The sequence below is a fragment of the Schistosoma mansoni genome, chromosome 1, assembly GCF_000237925.1.
Source record: "Schistosoma mansoni strain Puerto Rico chromosome 1, complete genome".
NCBI classification, from domain to species: Eukaryota; Metazoa; Platyhelminthes; class Trematoda; order Strigeidida; family Schistosomatidae; genus Schistosoma; species Schistosoma mansoni.
Genome location: NC_031495.1, coordinates 28167487 through 28186082, shown reverse-complemented (window position 1 = coordinate 28186082; position 18596 = coordinate 28167487). Strand labels below are relative to the sequence as shown.

The window sequence follows — 18596 nt, the reverse complement described above, 5'->3', positions numbered from 1 at the left end:
CAGCGTTCATAACGTTCACGTACAAAATTAAACCGAAGTTAGTTAAGTTTCTTGGGAAACACACAACATCAAGTCACCATATACAGTGTGTAAGATATTTTTAATTCAGTCACAAATATGTAATATTTGTTAAAGAGATTCACTTCTACATTAACAACCATCGTTTCAACAGTGTTACTTTATAGATGTGAGTACAACTGTTCAAAGTTTTTTCCACTAATGCATTATAATAATAATCACTTCGTTTAACCTATTTGGTATTTGAGATTTGCACCCGTTAGTTGACGTTTAAATTTAAAATTATCGGTCACAAATTAAAAACGCTTGTTTGCCACAAGGGTAAGTAGACCCAACAAAACGAACACTTTACGTGCTATACAATTTACATTATCAGTTTATCCTGTCATGACGAACAGAACTCAATCGAATTTGCATGTTTGGGACGTTCCTTTAAGTTGTCGTTAACCTGAAGATCTATTATTTGCTTTTAAAGATTATTATTAACTGTAGCAATGTCGAAAGAAAGTGACTGAGTCACCAAATTAAACTGCGGTTTAGACGCCATGCAACCTTTTCTTGTTCTTATACACTGATATCCAGTTACTACGTCCCTGAGCAGATATTGGTAAGACCGTTTGTCTTACCCAATGTTGGGAAATCCTTCAAGTTGCCTAGATGGTGGATTGAGTTTAATTCCAAACATTTATATTAATTTCCTTCCTGAAAATAGTTTAAAATAACCTCAGTTTTACTCAATTTTTTCATATTTCTAAATGGTTTTGCTGGCTGCATGGGATTTGTTGATGAACCACAGTCGGGATCTTGGATATAGATTACCCACATCTGGGTTAATGATATGTACATACTCTTTATGACTGCATCAACAATCTATGTGCTATTTTCTTTAACATTCTTAGCTCAAGTTATGCTGAGGACGCTAGATCCCCAGAACTCACTTAGAAAAGGTCCTAATTTTGCTATTTTATCCTGAAAATTTGAATTTTATGTTTTCGCTCCAAAAGACGCTTAGTTGACCTACAGCTTACATTTCCCACTCGGAATTCCTTGACTGTCATTGGTTGACGGATTTTTTTAGTACGCTATTTTGTGGCTCTCCCAAGGGCGTTTCTATCATTGTATAAATAAACTTGATTTGTATGCTTAGTGACCTCGTATTCTGTAGGTGCTTGTCGAATACATTCTGTACACCTCATCAAGACTCCTTGATCTAGTTAGCAGGGCAGGGGACAACTGATTAGAATTGGCCTATCGTGTCACTGTGTCATTGACCTTCGTTCCATTTACCGAGTAAGGTGAACTAGTAATAGCATCGAGCATATCAAGTTATTAGGCTAACACTTAGCATCCTACTCTATCGATGAAATTTTAAGCGAATGAGCATTATTACTATTTTGTTTGCCTGACAATAGATGTCCCTCGTAGTCTAGTCTCGGTAACTATGTGATGGGTGAGTTTTGCTATGTTTTAAGAAAAATTGCACAACTCAAAGTTGGCAAATTTAGGTCTTGGTTTAAATTAATTTTAATTGAATTTTCACCAACAATCATCAATATAATCAAATGGAACACCAACTTAATTCAAAGAATATTTCAGCAATATAACCATTGTTAAAAAATAAGTTTTCATTATCTTCCTACAGACATAAATGATGGATATTGTGTACATTTGTACTACGTAATAATTGTAAAACTCTAACACTCTTCACCAATAACAATCATAAAAACACCATATGCTAATTAATGAGACATTTGTAACCACATTTTTTTTAAATTTAACAACTCTTTAATTGTTTAAAGACCCCCCATCATATTAAAAGACTAATATTTGAACGAAGAATATTTTCGATATGTTCTCTTCAGGTTCTACGATTATATATCCAAATTAATAATCCAAAAAATGTCCGGGTTAAGGGCAAAGTACATCGTTTAAACGGCCGTTCAGTGCTTCCAGGTTTTCCTTGGTGGTCTAGCTTCAATTGACTCATGCTTTCAACATCGTTTAAAGTTAAAGCGTGTGAATTTAGGATTGTCAAACAAAATAGAATAAAATTGTTAATGTTGCTATGACGCATATGTAATTTTAACTTGAATCAGCCTTTATGTTAAGTGAAATTTTAAGATCCATGATCCGAATTAATATAGGCCAGATAGTGTAAGAGAAATAATAATACAATTACAATTCGATCAAATGTTTAGTGGAAGACTATAATGTGTAAAAATTTAGTAAGACAATAAAGTGAGATGAATGCGAAGTGAATCATGTATTGGGGAGATCAAGTATGATGTTAAGCCAATATAATAATAATAATAATAATATAAAGACTAGTGAAAAATAACGGAAATAATTATATTTGACTACGAAAGTTTGTAATCACAACAGTCAAATTAGGTCATTCAATGGCTAAGATTACTACTGACTAATTGACCTTGAAGTTGGCGGGGGAGGAGAAGCGGTTGGAGATATTTCTTCTGTACGCATAGCTCTGGCTTCTTAATCTGGATGGCGAGTGCTTCAACGGTTTGAAGGACTTTAAGTCTGACAAACTTTGGCAAGAAATTCAGTACATACTTCAGTAAATATTTACTAACTAGTTAAATTGAAAGCAATTTTCTAAAGTTTTAATTAGATTTCAATATTTTTTAGTATTCAAGTCAAAATAAGTAAGTATGTTTCTCACGTATTTTTCTGCTTCAGAGTAATGATCCATCTTTTTTACTATTAGCCAATTTTGCCTTAATTAACGTATTTATAAAAAGAAATATAATATCACGTAGTTTCATGTACTACCATAAACTGTTCAACTTTGGTTTTATTTAAAATAATTGCTATACTGTGGTTGAGTATTCCATGTGATACAATTGAATAAATTGTGATTATAAATCACTTATTTTGTGAGAGCTATTGGTAAACATTCTTCATTTTCTGTGACCTAGGTAGGATAGATCCATCTTCACAGTGGTATTTGGAAGTTGTGTACACAAATAGATCACTTTTATCATCTTTAGAAACTGATATATCTTAATCGATTTTGCAAAATCTTAAATATATGAACCATACTGTATACCCGTCCTACATCCGCTTGATTTTCACATTTGCATAACTATGTTATAGGCTCCCTTCATCGTAATGTTTTTTAAAAAAAATGTATAATATACATATGGAGCTATTAAAGTTATGATCATGATTCAATCCATTTAATTTGTTAAATTAAACTTACACGGTGTTATGGCTTGTTATACATTTTCGTTAATAATTTTTTGCACTGACTGTAAAGTGAATATTTAGTTAATAATATATAACTTAGGTGCTTCTTGAACTTCTATTATCGTCTTTTGTGGATCATAGAACTTGTAATTCTTTCGTTCAACCAATCAGATTTCAACCACTGAGTCACACTAGTTTTCCACTCCACAAACTCTTATATATAAACAGACAGATAGTGATGACAATAATTATGTCTAAAGTTTCAAACAGCAAATGAAACTTTACTATAATTTTGGCGTCTGAAAACCGAATCCAGAGATTTAACCCCTAGTTTAGGTCGTAATAATTTTTTGAAATGTTTACTTTTCTTACAAAGACTAAAAAGTAGTTTCAGACCTTCATACAATGTTGTTTATAGTATAATTCAAATAACTATCTCCATAATACATTGATTAATCTTCTAGATAAGAATTTCGTAGTATGATATTATTTAAACTAGTCAATAATATTAATAAATAATTAAGGCTTAATAGTTAAGAATTAACGATAGATTTAAGATTTTTTCCTCACTACTCTATTAAACAATAAATCTTATTCATACACAATTATAAAACTATAACCTTGTTATTGGCTGAGTTATGTATGTGCATTAATCGACATTTATGTCATATAACAACACAATTGCCCAAAAATAGTTGTCGGATCGAATCAATGCTAATATTTTATTCGATAGTTTCAAATTAACCCATTGTAGTAAGCCCAGTTAAAGGGATTAGCTTATTTCTTAATACTTTGTTTGTCAAATGGATTGATTATTGACATGGAATTTATTTGTTTACAAAGTACATACTTCCATATAATCAAGTTAAGACATGTAATCTGTTTATAACTATAGTGTTCTTCCATCCTATTTTAGAGCTGGTTTTCATCTCAATAGTTTACGACATAGTTTCTAATATCAGCTTCTGAAGCCAACCAATGAATTATTCAAATTTTAATCAATAAACTATGCAAATATTTTTGATCTTACATTTTTATGAGAATACATCCTAATAGAAGAGTGAGAAGTGCATCAGTGTGAACATGTGTACGTAGATGTATGGATTGTTTATAATCCATTCTAAATTATTCTAACCGGTTTTTTCATGAAACTATTCCACTAGTAATGCAATTCATACTAATAATAGATTAGTTAACGCCTAATTTACTGAGCATTAAAAAGCCCTGAGTGTTGTTAAATATTCTGTGTACAGAAGTTGATTTATAACTTAGATTCGCATTTGCTTTACTAATTAGTCATATTATCTTGAATACTTTTACTTTGTTTCAACAGTAGATTATTTCAAGTGGTCTAAGTGTTTCATATGAAATAATCAGCTAAAAATCTTAGTAACTCTCTCATAGAGTAAATTTGTTGCGGATATATATATATTATGAGAGCGACATATATATTTAATTACTTGTCATAATTAGCAACTGAAACCACTGTATTACGCTAAATTTTTAACATTCTTTAGTTGGGAAGCAGTTTTTCGTTACCAACTAACACCATCTGGAAAACAATTAAAACCGGGGATCACTTTACTTTTCAGAAGTGCACACATAGGAGCCCACATCAAATCGAGCTTATAATCTATAGACTTTGAAGCGATAACCTTATCATTAGACTGATAAGGTCAACCCCACTAACCATGTCGTAGCACGAGTTTCATCGATGATACTTATTTCACTTACTAGCTGGCTTTACTAAGCAAGTCAGCCTACTTTTTTCACAAAACTAATAGTTCCTTCTATATAAAGTGCTCTATTCAATAAATATATTTATCGATTAATCCAAGTCAAAGGAAATGTTAATTTATTTTATCTTCAGTTTATTGATAAGAGATTTCTTGAATGGAATTAAAATATATTGTATAAAACATAGTAATCATTTCCAGGTTTATCCACCAGGCTATTAAACACGTCTTTTGTTTGGTCGTTTATAATGTTGGCCAATTTTTCCGATATTCTTAACTAAAGTGGGGTAATAAAACTGTCACTTTAAAACTACATACATAACATAAATGCTTGCTTGACAAACTTTAAAAAAATTTTCTACTTCGTATTAATGATTTTTGGAAATCACTTTGGAGCATCTAAACCCAATGTTTAGCATCTATCCAGTTTGATCAAACATTGGAAATCAACTTTTGATCTCGTCCAGCTAATATTGTTATAAATTGCTTGTTTTTACTTGTACATTAATTTTTGTACTAAAGAAACTTTACCTTTTAGCTTTCCGTCTATTTCTTTCTAGGTGATGGCTGGTGTCAATATTTGGTCTACATTTCTCACTTTAATCTCATTAATTGGACATAGTGAATTAATTTCATGTATACTATTTGGATTAAATCATCCTAAATTTATTTTTGATGTTTTAACATCATCATTGTGTTCAGCATTTGGTCAATTGTTCATTTTTCTTACTTTATCTCAATTTGGAGCGGCCACATTTGTATTAATCATGACATTAAGACTTGGCCTATCTATGATACTTTCATGTATTATTTTCTCTCATGAATTACACCCGGTTGCTATATGTGGTGTAGTGGTTGTTTTCTTTGGTTTATTCTTAAAAATGTTTTTACGTCAGAAAAAACCTCTTCCACTGGAAATTTGTGGTATACTTGATGGTAAGTGATAGCTATCGATTCATTATTGTTTCCTGTTTAAGTTATTCCTCTTCTCTTTCTAACATTCATTTCGTTTTTTCAATTTTGTTAGAAAGATTTCCATGTTAACACGCTATTTATTGTACTTCTTGTTTTAAAGACCAGAATTCTGTTTATTTGTGTATATACATATAAGTATATTTGTGACATTAAATCACTCATTTTAGATTCCCATTAGATAGGGTATACATTCATATTGTAATGCTTTTTATAAATAACAGTCATTCGTTTTCTGTGATATTTTAGCTTACTGCCTTATTATGATGTGTGTTTCGCACATGTCCACAGAGAAAAATCTAGTATTATTCGTTTATTTATTTTCTCATGTTATTTTCCTCTTTCTATGTGTATTGTCGAGTAGTTCTTTGAGTAAAATATACTTCTTAATATATTTGTATGGCCTCAGATATGTGTGTTCTAACTGAGATGCTTTCACGTTTTTGTTTATTATTTTGTTACTACAATTTACCTATAGATTTCGGTACAACTTCTATATTGAAAACAAACCAGCAAGATTGACCTATATTATATCCTCAAGTATTTTAATCAGATGTATTGTCGTCTACAGGACAGTGGAGAAACTTTTTAAGTTACTGTTTTAAGCAATTTACTTCTTTAGATTTACAATGACCATTCCCATCACCCTGTTCGAATCATAGTTTCCAAATCTTTAGTAATGTGATTCAACTCGAAACAATCTGTTACTCCCTTCCATTTTTGTAAGACATTTCAAAATGGAGGCAGTCATTAAAAGTGAACTTCCACTTGTTTTGTAACAAATAGTAATTTTAGGGAAGAAAACACATCAATTGTCATTCTATGGAGTCTAAAGATAAGTACTATATAATTGCGATACGTTAAAACTTTTCATTTATCAAAGCTTTTCATTCGAATTCCATGCAACATGATATATAATATGTCGGTTCAAGGTTGACATACATTTAACAAGTGCCTCATCTGATAATTGTATGTTAACTATGGCTACCATTTTCACCAATACTAATTTCTTGTATGTTTTATTGAAGTTGGATAAAATCAACAACCATAGCTGATTGTTTGTAATTCCACTCAGTGTGTGTAGCAGATCAAATGTATGCTGATGAAATGTCTGAAATTATTAGAAATGAATAATTCGGTGGACTTATATGTTAACTATAGGATTAAGCTTAATAACGATAAATTATACAGAAATGCTTAAATCAGTGCTTCCTTAATATCCGTTGAATCGTACCTCATTTTAATGCTACATAAATCTTTCTTTTTACACTAACTTGCTGCTCAAATAACCACCCTACGGTTATTCAGTTAGTATAATTGAGCCGTGAATATATATATTTAGTAAAATAGGCAGTCATAACCAAATGCATCTATATCAAGCTGATTATGTCTGTAAACTGACATGAATTATGTAACTATTATTTTCAGGATATAATATCTATTATATTAATAATAATTATCAGCATGGCCATCAGACAAATCAAAAGCGGCGGGACCAGACAACATTCCAGCAGAGGCACTAGAAGCAGATGTGGCAGCAAATATACTCCACATTCTATTTGGTAAGATTTGGGATGAAAAACAAGCATGAACAGACTGGAAACAAGGACCTCTGATGAAAATACCAAAAATGGGATCTCAGCAAGTGCAATAACTACAGGGGCATCACTCTTCTCTCAATACCAGGAAAAGTCTTCAACAGAGTATTGTTAAACAGGATGAAAGATTCCATAGACGCCCAACTTCGAGATCAACTAGCTGGATTTCGTAAGGATAGATCGTGTACAGACCAAATCGCAACTCTTCGTATCATTGTAGTACAATCAATCGAATGGAATTCATCACTCTACATCAACTTCATTGACTACGAGAAAGCATTTGATGGCGTGGACAAGACAACACTATAAAGGCTTCTTGTTGTACACTACGGCGTGCCTGAGAGATATTTCAGTCAGTCAGTCAGCTACAACGTAGGACCAGGCACATATATGCATCGGTCCAAGTTGCCATACCTCGTTAGTTAATACCATACGGCATTCCTATGATGGATTAAACTGCCAAATCGTTCATGAAGAACAATTAACTGACTCATTCGAGGTAAAGACCGGTGTTAGGCAAAGTTGCTTACTCTCACCCTTTCTCTTTCTCCTGGTGATCGACTGGATCATGAAAACGTCAACATCTGGAGGGAAGTACGGGATACAGTGGACAGCCTGGATGCAGCTGAACGATTTATAATTCGCAGGTGATCTGGCTCTTCTATCACACACGCAACAACAAGTGCAGAAGACGACCAGCGTAGCAACAGCCTCAGCAGCAGTAGGTCTTAATATAAACAAAGCGAAAATCAAGACTCTCCGATACAATACAGCATGCATCAATCGAATTACGCTTGACGGAGCAGCTTTGAGGGATGTGGAAACCTTTACATATCTGGGCAGCATTATTGATGAACACGGTGGATCTGATGCAGATGTGAAGACGCGGATCGGCAAAGCGAAAGCTGCATATTTAAAACCGAATATCTGGAACTCAAATCAATTGTCAACCAACACCAAGATCAGAATTTTCAATGCGAATGTCAAGACAGTTCTACTGTATGGGGCGGAAACTTGGAGAACTACGAAAGTCACCATCCGGAAGATACAGGTGTGTATTAACAGTCGTCTACGCAAGACACTTCGGATCCGTTGGCCAGACACGATCAGCAACATTCCAATGTGGGAGACAACAAACCAGATTCTAGCGGAGGAAGGAATCTGGAAAAAGCGCTGGAAGTGGATAGGACACACATTGAGGAAATCACCCAATTGTGTCACAAGGCAAGCTCTCACATAGAATCCTGAAGGCTAAAGGAGAAGAGGAAGATCAAAGAACACATTACGCCGAGAAATGAAGACAGACATGAGAAGAGTGAACAAAAAATGGATAGAACTAGGAGAGAAGGCCTAGGACAGAGTGGGTTTGAGAATGATGGTCGGTGGCCTATGCTCCATTGGGGGCAACAAGGGTTAATAGGTAAGTTATTATTAATGACAAAGGGGTGAAATCGTCTCACAAAACAAGAATTTTACCTAGTAGTTTACATTGACGAAAACCGCATAAATTAAGGACTAAAACCCACAACCTTCAATTTTGGTTAGTACTCCTGCACTATTTCTCGTTTACTGACGACTCAGGTATAACTACCTTTCGGTGGAACTGGTGTGTGAATCAATTAAAACTGGATCAACATACGCGCTCCAGGTAAGGTAACCTCAGTGTGAACACACAACTCGCAATAGTTCAGACGCTCCAATTTCTATGACAACCTCTACTGTTCGTGTTTCCTGAAGTACGGCATCTTTACGTGAAACTACTATCTGTGCTCTAGGTATGATATAAATGAAGATGAATGTAACTACCAGAACGAGGTTAGAAAGCGTAGGGAATCCCTAAATAGTATAATCTCGACGTAAGATAACTTTAGTTATTCAATTACATAATTTCAGTTCAACGCCAATGGATGGATTATACTCAACAAATTAAACGATTAACTGCGCTTTATCAGATATCGCTAACATTCACAAACTTATCTCTCTATGATCATGCAGAAAAACGAAAAGGTAAAAACTAAAACTGTAACCACAAACAGCTAAAAAGACCCGGAAAACTTGTCTAGACAAGCGATGGGAGTTAGATTCGCAGAAGGATTGTACTTAATTGGATGTAACTTACGTATACTTCTTTGTCCATAGCATTTACAAAATATTAAAAAGCATCTATGACGTAGAGTTTTTTGATGCCATTTCAGCACTTAGTAAATTGCCAAGTGGCTGGAATACCTCGTTGACACACCGCATTTTAAATATCTCGAAATTAGATAGTAAGCAATCATAGAGAACTGCACATAATATCGTAAACGTGTAGTACGTAAATAAGTAAATATAGGCACGAAACAAACAGTGGGTACTTTCGCCTAATGCAATAGTGGTTTATGTAGGAAGCGATGAAATATTTGGCGACTGAAGCGTTGGAAATACGAAACAATTACTAGACAAACGGGAACAATATCCTGTCCGTAAAGGATAAGGATATGACTAATAAAATCGTTACATAATCGAACAATGAACTATAAGCATTATTCACTCAAGAAATTCAAGAAAAAGCGCAACTGGTTACCTGTATGATATTATAAGTCCTCCTATGAAACGGGAAAATAAGGTATTCATCAATCATAGATAAATTCAAATATACTAGGTACAATTAACAACAAAGTCTCTCAAAATGGCAGCCGTGAGAAATTAAAATCTAAAGAAAAGAAAGGGTGACACCATATTTGAAACCTCAGTGCCTTCAAAGAATTTATTACGATTCGGAAAACAAAAGACGAATTAAATACACCCGGATAGAGAGATCAATGGAAACGATATCGTAAATAGATAGGGGAAACGAAGACATTTTACATCACTGAATGTATGCGTAAGGTGATTTTCATACATATATAGCCGTATACACACCAAAATGATCCTACAACCACAAAAGTGGTTTATTTAAAAACTAAACATTACACGGATATATAAGGCTTGACAACGCTGTTGTTTATAACATTTCAGTTGATTGTTCCCAGTCAGAACGGGAGACAGGAGTGAAGAGGTTTGAACACATAATTGGAAGGTAGTTGACATAGCGAGATTTCTAGTTAGGCCAACAATTTTTCGCGAGGGTTGCGTAGCACGGCGTACACATTGGTGACCTGATGCAGATGCTCGACCTAACGTCTTCATCTAGGGTGTGTCAGATAAAACGAATGTGGTCAGCATCATTGTCGACTGCTTACAGAACTACTTATTTTGAGAACTTACTTACACTACAGTAGGGAGAAAATGATGGAATATACAAGGACAACTGGTTGCTGAATATGCCAGTCCCATGATATTCTTTCGAGAACTCTTGTAAGTCGTCATTGTCCTCAACTGGATTCCACGAACGACTTGTCCCTCAGTGATCATTATTTTGGGATACAGAGAGATTCGTTTCAATGAATGGCTTGACTTTTGCTCAGTAATGTTTTGCTTGCCCTATGAACCCTTCAACGTTTCCAGACTTCAAAAAAGATAGTTGTCCTATGAACTGCAACCTGTCAGATGGGAATGATTTTTATATTTTACAATCATTGCCGACCTTGTCATTTGCTCATGATAAGAAAATATGGAAATCTATACAGGACGGTGAGTATAGAACCACTGACAGTTCACATCCCCATAAAAACTTATGAAAACTTACATAATGGCCAGGGACTTGACTGTTGTCACTCAAAGTCTCCAGGTTCATTGGGACGAATGTCGTCTACCTAAGTACGGATACATACACAATGAATAATGTTGAGTTACTCACTGTTCAGATTCATGGAGAAGCTACTGGGATCTTTGAGACCTTGTTGTCAGTGCATAGATCTTCCGGTCACGCATATAATGTAAGACCTCATTAACTTTTTCTGTTGTGTTCATCCAATCATACCTCGAGTATTGTACATTCGTGACCACCTTATCTAAAGAAAGCCGCGAATTTTAGGAGATGGTTCGAAGGATTTCAGCCAGGTTGGATCCTAAGATAAGTGGTTTGAGAAAAACTACCCATCTTGAGGAACAAAATGATGGTGGCTTTTGAGGTACTTATCAACAGTTTTACACTCGAGATGCCCGCAGCTGTAAATAAATCCACAAAATCAATAGCTCTGTAAATATTCGACATTTGATGCTGACAGCATCAGTTTAAACGAACCCACTTAACTGAAGGCTCTCGGTCAAGCGTCCGCATCATATCACTAGGGGGTACCCCATTCTTCACATCTACAACCACTATCCGGCTTAGATTGATCACTTCTGTATATATCGATAGAATATCAAATATATATTCTGACCTCTTCAATCCTGATTTTCGATTTGACTGGGTTGGCACATTTCGATTATAATGGTGCTACTGGTTAAGGTGTCGTCAAACTGAATACTTGTGGCATTTTTATGCCCTTATTTTTCATGACTTTTGGAACAGATGACTCACAAGAGTGTTCCAGAAAGTCCGAGAGCACGGACTCGATATGTTGTCGGCCGACTCCTATCATTTCATTAACCACTGGGGCCCCAGTTTGCATGATGTGATGGGAATTTGTCGACGCATTGAGCATAAATTTGGATCAAATAAGAAACTTTCACCCCTAAGACAACTACAAATCATTCAAACCAAAATCATTTACAATCTGAAATGCAAACTAATTGGGAAACCCAGTGTTACACTTGCCGTTATGCTCACGAGCTAATTGTAAATCGAACAACTGAAGCGGGCGATATCTTCTAGTATCCACGTGGACTTATCATAGCTCTCCTTCAGCCGCTGACCGCACAGAAATCGGTAATTTAATGTTTGGCCTTGCAGTTGTTAGTATACATGTTGCGTCATTTTTGTCGCAGTTACCTTTCGGTCTTTAAGAGGGCGTGTGATACAATTACAAGTATCAACTTCGTATACTAGTTCATTATTGCCTGTCTGACCTTTTCTCAAAGAACCTTAAAGAATCGTCAAGAAATCAAGGGAAACGATGCTTTACGCACAGTAGGGTCATCACTATTTACGCATCATGGTCCTTAAAGTGAATGATCAGGTCTGATCACTGAGTGTAACAACTTTAACTTATACCTACTAAAGTATATTTTCCTAAATTCGCAATGTATTCGAATATTTTGATGAGGAATTCGCATTGTTCTACTACAGAGAACAACCTAGTCTGACCCAATTGTAGCATGACTTAACAAACAGTAAACTCGTGGCTCATCTATCAACCAACAAAATTAAGGATCTCCAGTCTTGGATTTTAGCACAAGCCATTCATCTATGTGGTTAGTAAGTATTTTGGCAAGACGGGCTACACATCCCATTGCCTTTAGTAGAACCTTAAACATGGGTGATCGTAATGAATGCTTTATAACGAACCATTTATTTATTTCTATTTTATTTGAACACAAATATTGGTACAAGGGGGCACCAGATATATATGCGCCACCCGAAAAATTGTCATTCCATTTAATTATGGATGGGTTATGATACTGCCTGGATGACGAGACCAAAGCAGGTGGTTTGCTTAAGTGGCCACACCCGGAGCCTTCGACCTAAAGGTCTCATCCACAAGGCAGTGGAGCATCGTGGGGAGATGCAGTCCCATGGTAGCTGGTGACCAACAATTGGTTCATACGCCATTTGTCCCCTTAGGATACTGGAGTCCGTGTAAATCATTGGTTTGGAATCAGGGTTTTCCAACTCCCCTAGGTGGACTTTCCGTGTCCACCAACCAGGTTAAAGAGCTGGACAATCCTATAGCATTTACCTTGAAAAACGACTAATAGTCGTTCATCTATGTTCATTGGTGCATTAGTATTGCATGAATAAAGCCGTAACTCAAGAGTATTAAGAATTTATATTTCTATCGTTCAGTCATGGTTTTCGACCTTATTTATTTAATCACAAAGATTGATACGAGGAGGCTATATATATATATATATATATATATATATATATATATATATATATATTCGTCACATCATTTGATTTGTGTGAGGGCTGGAATACTACCCGCATACCCAAACCGAGGCAGATGGTTTTCTTAGGGAGCCGCCCTCTGAGCCTTCGACCTAGAGGTCTTATCCACATGGCAGTTTATTTATTTAAAGACATAAATACTGGTACAAGGAAGCACCAGATACATATGAGATACAAATGAGATTTGTGTGAGGGCTGTGATACTGCCCAGGTGCCCAAAGTGAAGTGGGCCACCACACCACGTTGAAAGCACCGGTTCTCGTCGGATCACCGCAGCTAAGCAACGTTGGGCCACAAGGCAGTGGAGCGACGTTAATAAATGCAGTCCCGTGGTAGCCGGCGACCAACAATAGGTTCATTCGCCAACTGAAGTAACTCGTGGACAACTTTGAGAACGAGGCTGACCTAGATGTTCAGTCCGTTATTCAGCTACAGCGTAGGATTAGAGACATATATGCAACAGTCCGAGTTGACACACCTCATTAGCACAACAGGATGATCACCAAATTTATAGAAGTAGTTACTTCAGTGATAGTAATATCTTAAATGAAGGCTCTATATAAGGATACAAGGAGAAGGAATTAGTCCGTAGAAAGGTGTTGCTATGGCTACAGCAGCGACATATCTTAGGGATTTGAACCAGAGGGTTACGATAAACCAGCGGTTTTCCGCGACACACACCTCCCTAATAGACTCTCGTAAACTTATCCCATCAGGCTTCGAACACGATGAAGAGTGTAAACAAGTCAGATCTAGGTTAATCAGAAGTCTACGGGATGATCGTGAGCAGTGGTTGGCAACAAAAGCCAATGGGATGGAGAAGGCAACGGCCGTAGGCAACACATGACAACTTTTGAGACTAATAAAAGAAACCGGAATTAAGAAGTCAAGCGTGAGATAATCTCGCAAGAAGGGCGGCACACTTATTGGCTCTCAGTTTAGATGTTTGGAACGACGGGCGGAACAGTAAGGAGCAGTTCAGCCGGCCTTTAGTTACTCTACAGCTACCCGCCATTCCCAAACAGACCGACTCGGTTTGAGGTTCAAATAACTATAGCTAGTGCGAAACAACAAAGAGCAGCTGGTCCAGGTATGGTCCGTTTTTAGCGATTAGGTTTACATATTTTAGTTATAAACTTGGAGCTGAACGTAATTCCGTCTGACCGGTCTCAATCAGTGATTGTCCCAATGTATAACTTTTTACTTACGCCTGTTGCTCCCAATGGAGCATAGGCCACCGACCAGCTTTCTCCAACCCACTCTGTCCTAGGCCTTCTCTTCTAGTTCTATCCATTTTTTGTTCTCTTAATTGATTCACACACCAGTTCCACCGAAAGGTAGTTATACCTGAGTCGTCAGTAGACGAGAAATAGTGCAGGAGTACTAACCAAAATTGAAGGTTGTGGGTTTTAGTCCTTAATTTATGCGGTTTTCGTCAATGTAAACTACTAGGTAAAATTCTTGTTTTGTGAGACGATTTCACCCCTTTGTCATTAATAATAACTTACCTATTAACCCTTGTTGCCCCCAATGGAGCATAGGCCACCGACCATCATTCTCAAACCCACTCTGTCCTAGGCCTTCTCTCCTAGTTCTATCCATTTTTTGTTCACTCTTCTCATGTCTGTCTTCATTTCTCGGCGTAATGTGTTCTTTGATCTTCCTCTTCTCCTTTAGCCTTCAGGATTCTATGTGAGAGCTTGCCTTGTGACACAATTGGGTGATTTCCTCAATGTGTGTCCTATCCACTTCCAGCGCTTTTTCCAGATTCCTTCCTCCGCTAGAATCTGGTTTGTTGTCTCCCACATTGGAATGTTGCTGATCGTGTCTGGCCAACGGATCCGAAGTGTCTTGCGTAGACGACTGTTAATACACACCTGTATCTTCCGGATGGTGACTTTCGTAGTTCTCCAAGTTTCCGCCCCATACAGTAGAACTGTCTTGACATTCGCATTGAAAATTCTGATCTTGGTGTTGGTTGACAATTGATTTGAGTTCCAGATATTCGGTTTTAAATATGCAGCTTTCGCTTTGCCGATCCGCGTCTTCACATCTGCATCAGATCCACCGTGTTCATCAATAATGCTGCCCAGATATGTAAAGGTTTCCACATCCCTCAAAGCTGCTCCGTCAAGCGTAATTCGATTGATGCATGCTGTATTGTATCGGAGAGTCTTGATTTTCGCTTTGTTTATATTAAGACCTACTGCTGCTGAGGCTGTTGCTACGCTGGTCGTCTTCTGCACTTGTTGTTGCGTGTGTGATAGAAGAGCCAGATCACCTGCGAATTATAAATCGTTCAGCTGCATCCAGGCTGTCCACTGTATCCCGTACTTCCCTCCAGATGTTGACGTTTTCATGATCCAGTCGATCACCAGGAGAAAGAGAAAGGGTGAGAGTAAGCAACTTTGCCTAACACCGGTCTTTACCTCGAATGAGTCAGTTAATTGTTCTTCATGAACGATTTGGCAGTTTAATCCATCATAGGAATGCCGTATGGTATTAACTAACGAGGTATGGCAACTTGGACCGATGCATATATGTGCCTGGTCCTACGTTGTAGCTGACTGACTGACTGAAATATCTCTCAGGCACGCCGTAGTGTACAACAAGAAGCCTTTATAGTGTTGTCTTGTCCACGCCATCAAATGCTTTCTCGTAGTCAATGAAGTTGATGTAGAGTGATGAATTCCATTCGATTGATTGTACTACAATGATACGAAGAGTTGCGATTTGGTCTGTACACGATCTATCCTTACGAAATCCAGCTAGTTGATCTCGAAGTTGGGCGTCTATGGAATCTTTCATCCTGTTTAACAATACTCTGTTGAAGACTTTTCCTGGTATTGAGAGAAGAGTGATGTCCCTGTAGTTATCGCACTTTCTGAGATCGCCTTTCTTTGGTATCTTGATTAGAAGTCCTTTTTCCAGTCTATCGGTACTTGTTCTTCGTCCCAAATCTTACTGAAGAGGATGTGGATTATCTTTGCAGTTTCTTTTACACAGACATACTTATCGGCGTCCGAAAATGGTAGTCTTTTTTTTACTTAAAAGCAGCATTTGACTCTGCAGACCGAGAGGTTTCTTGGCGTTGTCCGTCATTGAAGGGTGTACATCAGAAGTACACAAACCTTGTGAAAGTTCTTTGCTCGAACACTATCAGTGGAGTCAGAGCTTATAACGAACTGTCATCTGATTTTGGGACCTCAAATGGTGTTCGATAAGGCTGTCCATTTTCGTTTTAACTTCGAGAGAGCTCGGACTCTGCCCACCCTCGGCCATACCAGGACGTTTAGGAACAAGGGTTTTCGACCCCGTCCAATCTACCTAGAATTTCATAGTTATACACTGTCGCCAACTTTTATGATGCCTGTGTAATTATTAGTTCAGTATTTAGACTTATACACTATTAATTTCCTCTATCTACCTTTTAATTTCAGTTTTTGTCAATCTCAACAATTTTGTTCCCTCTATAATTTGACGATAATCAGAAACATCAAGGAAAATCCAAAAATAATAAAAGCACAGTTCTTGGTGCTGTTTGAGCAGCTTTTTGTTTGACTTACCTTCCTCATATAGCAAAATAATAATTTCTAATGACCACATCTATACATCTATTGTTATGTAGCAGGCTTAATAGAGTTTAAAAGAATTTCTTGTAAACACTTCATCGTTACTTGTGGTCTAGTAGCTTCATTCGCTAATATACTTGGTAACTAAATAAGTAGAATGAATACTCAAGATTCTGAAAACCAGGGAATAAATACACTCAGTTGTGACTGTTTTCAGGAAATACCATACAACCTACAGTAGAATATGTATAATCTGATGGCTTCCTATTTATCTACTTTTGTAGCCTTTCCATACTGTTTTATGAACTATAGTAGAGTACTTTGTCCATGAATACTTGAAACGTTTTAGTGGTTATCGTAATATTATCTATAGAGTCATAAGGTATTTACAAAGACCCTCATAAATATGTCAAGCTTCGCCGTTTCATATGTTACTGTAAATTTGCGAGTCTTAAGAATAATGTGGATGTCCTAGCTAGTTTACACTTTCCCATTCATATGCCCTAATATTTGCCCCCTAATGCCCTGGTACGACCGAGAGTGGAGAGAGTCCGCTCTCCCTCTCGAAATGCTCTCACATGGCCACGCGTATATAGCCCCTGCCAGTTAAGTCCTACTCATTGCCTTCTCATGGCGGGAGTGTTGTTCACGAAAGTGAGAGGACGAAAAGCGAATGTTCGGCGCTTTAACCGGGTTGGTGGATGTGGAGTGTCCACCTAGGGGAGTTGGAAAACCCTGATTCCAAACCAATGGTGCACATGGGCTCCAGTATCCTGAAGGAACAGATGGCGTATGAACCAATTGTTGGTCACCAGCTACCATGGGACTGCATCTCCTCACGATTCTCCACTGCCTTGTGGATCAGACCTTTAGGTCAAAGGCTCGGGGTGTGGCCCCCTAAGAAAACCACCTGCTTTGGTTTGGGCATCCGGGCAGTATCACAGCCCTCACACAAATAAATGAAATGATGGCTTGTACTGACAATCTTATTTACGCACTAATATTTCCATTATTCTTTAAAATCATTGTCCTAAATAAGATCTGGTAACGAATCCTTTTGGTTTACATTTTTTACAGCATATAAAAGTATTGAGAATGAAAAGTCTCAAGTAACTGATCGTTTTGTACAAATCAGCTACTCTGTAAATTAAGTATAAGTCAATTATTTTGGATTGAATACTAAGTCGTCGTATCACTACTTGAACTGTGTTGAGTTTTTATGTGATTATCTGTTTCTAAAAGTAACGCTTACAAAAAATCCATCAGAGGTAACTTGAAATGTTAATCAATCTTCACTAATCATTTTAAAGGGTTACCATTTTTCATGACCAGCTTTTATGTGATCAACGTTGAAAGGTAATTTAGATATATGCATAACCACTAACTACCGTAAACTACTGATTAGATTTACTTATCTCCTAATATGCACTAGTCGTATCATAGTGCGACAAACTAAGTAGAACTAATACTTAGATGATGGAGAGTAAAAAATTCAAACCCTTCGATACAGTCGTAAACT

The 18596-nt window shown here is 36.7% G+C and overlaps 1 protein-coding gene across 1 annotated transcript in view; it reads left to right on the top strand.

Moving 5' to 3' along the window:
• The window catches only part of Smp_172390 (putative udp-galactose transporter), a gene marked incomplete at both ends in the record, with an annotated part of 68535 nt that overhangs the window by 4821 nt on the left and 45118 nt on the right, over positions 1-18596 (top strand). The window contains 2 exons of the mRNA XM_018793924.1: positions 5522-5897; positions 9425-9538. Coding sequence (XP_018648388.1) covers positions 5522-5897; positions 9425-9538 — 490 coding nt within the window. The remainder of the gene's footprint in view (positions 1-5521; positions 5898-9424; positions 9539-18596) is intronic.